Source organism: Monoraphidium neglectum (assembly GCF_000611645.1).
Source record: "Monoraphidium neglectum strain SAG 48.87 unplaced genomic scaffold scaffold00879, whole genome shotgun sequence".
Lineage (NCBI taxonomy): Eukaryota > Viridiplantae > Chlorophyta > Chlorophyceae > Sphaeropleales > Selenastraceae > Monoraphidium > Monoraphidium neglectum.
In genome coordinates, this window is record NW_014012749.1 from 11,186 (window position 1) to 13,615 (window position 2,430).

A 2,430-nucleotide genomic window follows, 5' to 3' on the forward strand; every position below is an offset into this window, starting at 1 on the left:
CGAAAACTTGCGGTCTGCAGCTGCCTGGGGCCGCAGCCCGCTGACGTATGCGGACCCTATGCTGTCGTTGAAGCCCGAAGGCGACAAGGCCGCTAGTCGAGGCCACGCATGGCCTCGTATCGGTGTACGACTTGCAGCCCCAAGCAGGGCTCTTGAGAGTGTATGAAGCTGTTGAAAAACGTGACAACGATGTGGATGGTGCCATCAGCATGTGCATGCTGACGACGCTTGGCCCGCTCGGCCGCCGCTCCGCAGGTGCCCCGCCAACAAAGCGCACCAGGAGATCATGCCGTCGGATTCACCATCAGACCAGTGGTTTTTCTGCAGGCAGCGCTGGTACAAACGGACTAGAAGAAATTGCTGGGCTGCTTTTGACATATGGCATCAGCGAATGTGAGAAGACGCAAGCAAGGTATCAGGGCAGGGCAGCTTGTTGAGAAGCGGCTCGACAGCAGTCCCGCTGGTCTCTCAACGGGCAATTGCGGTATGCATGGAGTGAGCGCCTTTCGCAGTCATGAGCTTGTTCGGGGCCCACTCCAGCATGGCTGCGCCCTCACCAACCGACAAAAGGCCGGCCCAGCGCCTCGCACGGCCCAGCGCCCCGGCGAGTGCGGGCCACGAGGACTTGGGGAGATTGATTTTGTTAGGTTATGCAATGCACGAGAAGGTACCCAAGCTGCTTCATGCCAGTGGCTGCAAATGCAGCCTGTGCGTGTATTCAAGCTAGTGTGCATGCACAACATGCACGAGCGTGTGTTGGGCTGGGGACGAGCGAGGGTGACTGCTGTGGGGAATGCAGGCGGCGCCCAACTGAGACTGCAGGGTGGCGCAGCATGGACGTGTCACCTTTACTGATGCATAATTTCTCATGTCTGACCACCAAGACGATAGCCGCGTTGCATGTAGATGAGTGCGGCGGCATTAAAGCGTTCACAGCATTGCAGTGTCGGTTGTTCAACAGGTTTGCAAGGGATGACGGCCTCCGAAAGGCTGCGCTGGGACGCTTCTGTCCAGGCGCACCTGAAATTATGCGCTTGATACATTGATTGTAGGGAGCTGTCCGACATCTGGGCTCGGCGCGCGTGATCTGTGTTACTGCTTTTATGAACGGCATGCAACATCACAGAGCACAACATAGATCAGCGCACGCACCGCGACTCAATCCAGTGCAAGGCGCTGTTGCAAGGGTCAGGAGCGGTTCATCAAAAGCGCTCATAGCTGCGCGTCACCGCAGCGCGAACCTGGGTGCTTCGCCACAGACTGCGTTGACACCGATCACAGGCAGCAGCAAGGGGAGCGGCAGCGGCGGCAGCAGCGTCGGAGATGGCGACACAAGCGGCAGTGGCGGTGCAGAGGCTCTGCAGTGGCACAGGCTCGACGCGCCATTGCTGTGGCGGGTGAGCCGGGCGGTGTGCAACAGGCGGTCACGCACGCGGCAAGGGCCCCTTGCATGAGACCACACTCCGTCTGTATTGAAACCCTGACTTGTGCCACAACGGGCCAGAACGAAAGCAAGGGCCCGGCCCACAGCCTAGCCAGCCGCCCCGGACCCGCCATTCACCCCCCTCCCCGGACCTGCCTCTACCCCCCTTGCGGATGCGCAAGGGCACCTCCGAATCCGTCCTGGCTCCAGGCTCGCCCGTGGCGCAGCTGTCTCCCACCTGGCGGGTGCGGCTTCCCGGGTCCCGCGTCATGGCGCCTGCACGCCGTTGCTTTGGGCGCCTCAACACACACACACACACACACACACACACACACACACACACACACACACACACACACACACACACACACACGCGCGCACACAGAGCTGAATAAACAACCGGCCTGAGGCAGACCCTCACCGCTCTGCCCGCCTCCCTGATCCCCGCCCCACGGCACGCCGCCGGCACGCCGCTCCCACCCCAATAAGCGTGCACGCCCCCTCCCGCGGCGCGCGGCGCGCGGCGCGCGCGCGTGCTTTGCCAGATGATGCTCCTGAGCGACGGCTCTGTGACGCGCCACCTCGAGCTCATCACCGGCGGGGAGACGACTGTGGTGCGCGGCGCTGCCCCTGCCCCTCGGTCTCCCCTGGATCTCGCGGTTGAGGTTTAGGGTTCAGGATTTCGGGGCAACTGCTCCTGGGCACAATGCGGTTGCATATTTAATGGCCGGTTTGGCCTGCGAACGGCTTCGCCACAGCCCCTCATGGCAAGCCGCTCTGCTGCTGGCCCCCAGGGGGCGAGCCTGTTGGCAAGATGCGGCTGGCAGTGGCCGAAAGCACATGACTTGATCCCCACCTGCATCCCAGGAGTGCACCCAGATGCGGGAGCTGGGGCAGGAGGAGATGGAGGCCGCCGCGGTCCCTGCTGCGGCGCAGCGGATCCCTTCGCCGCTGCTGCAGCGGCAGGTGTGCATGGGCCCCGCCCCTCCCCCGTCTCCCTCCTACTC

At 62.8% G+C, this 2,430-nt stretch overlaps 1 protein-coding gene across 1 annotated transcript in view; it reads left to right on the forward strand.

Moving 5' to 3' along the window:
* Window positions 1-1,596: 1,596 nt before the first annotated feature.
* MNEG_5760 (Uncharacterized protein ycf21) overlaps window positions 1,597-2,430 on the forward strand; it is a gene marked incomplete at both ends in the record, with an annotated part of 1,799 nt that continues 965 nt past the window's right edge. The window contains 3 exons of the mRNA XM_014045766.1: window positions 1,597-1,668; window positions 1,969-2,037; window positions 2,291-2,389. Coding sequence (XP_013901220.1) covers window positions 1,597-1,668; window positions 1,969-2,037; window positions 2,291-2,389 — 240 coding nt within the window. The remainder of the gene's footprint in view (window positions 1,669-1,968; window positions 2,038-2,290; window positions 2,390-2,430) is intronic.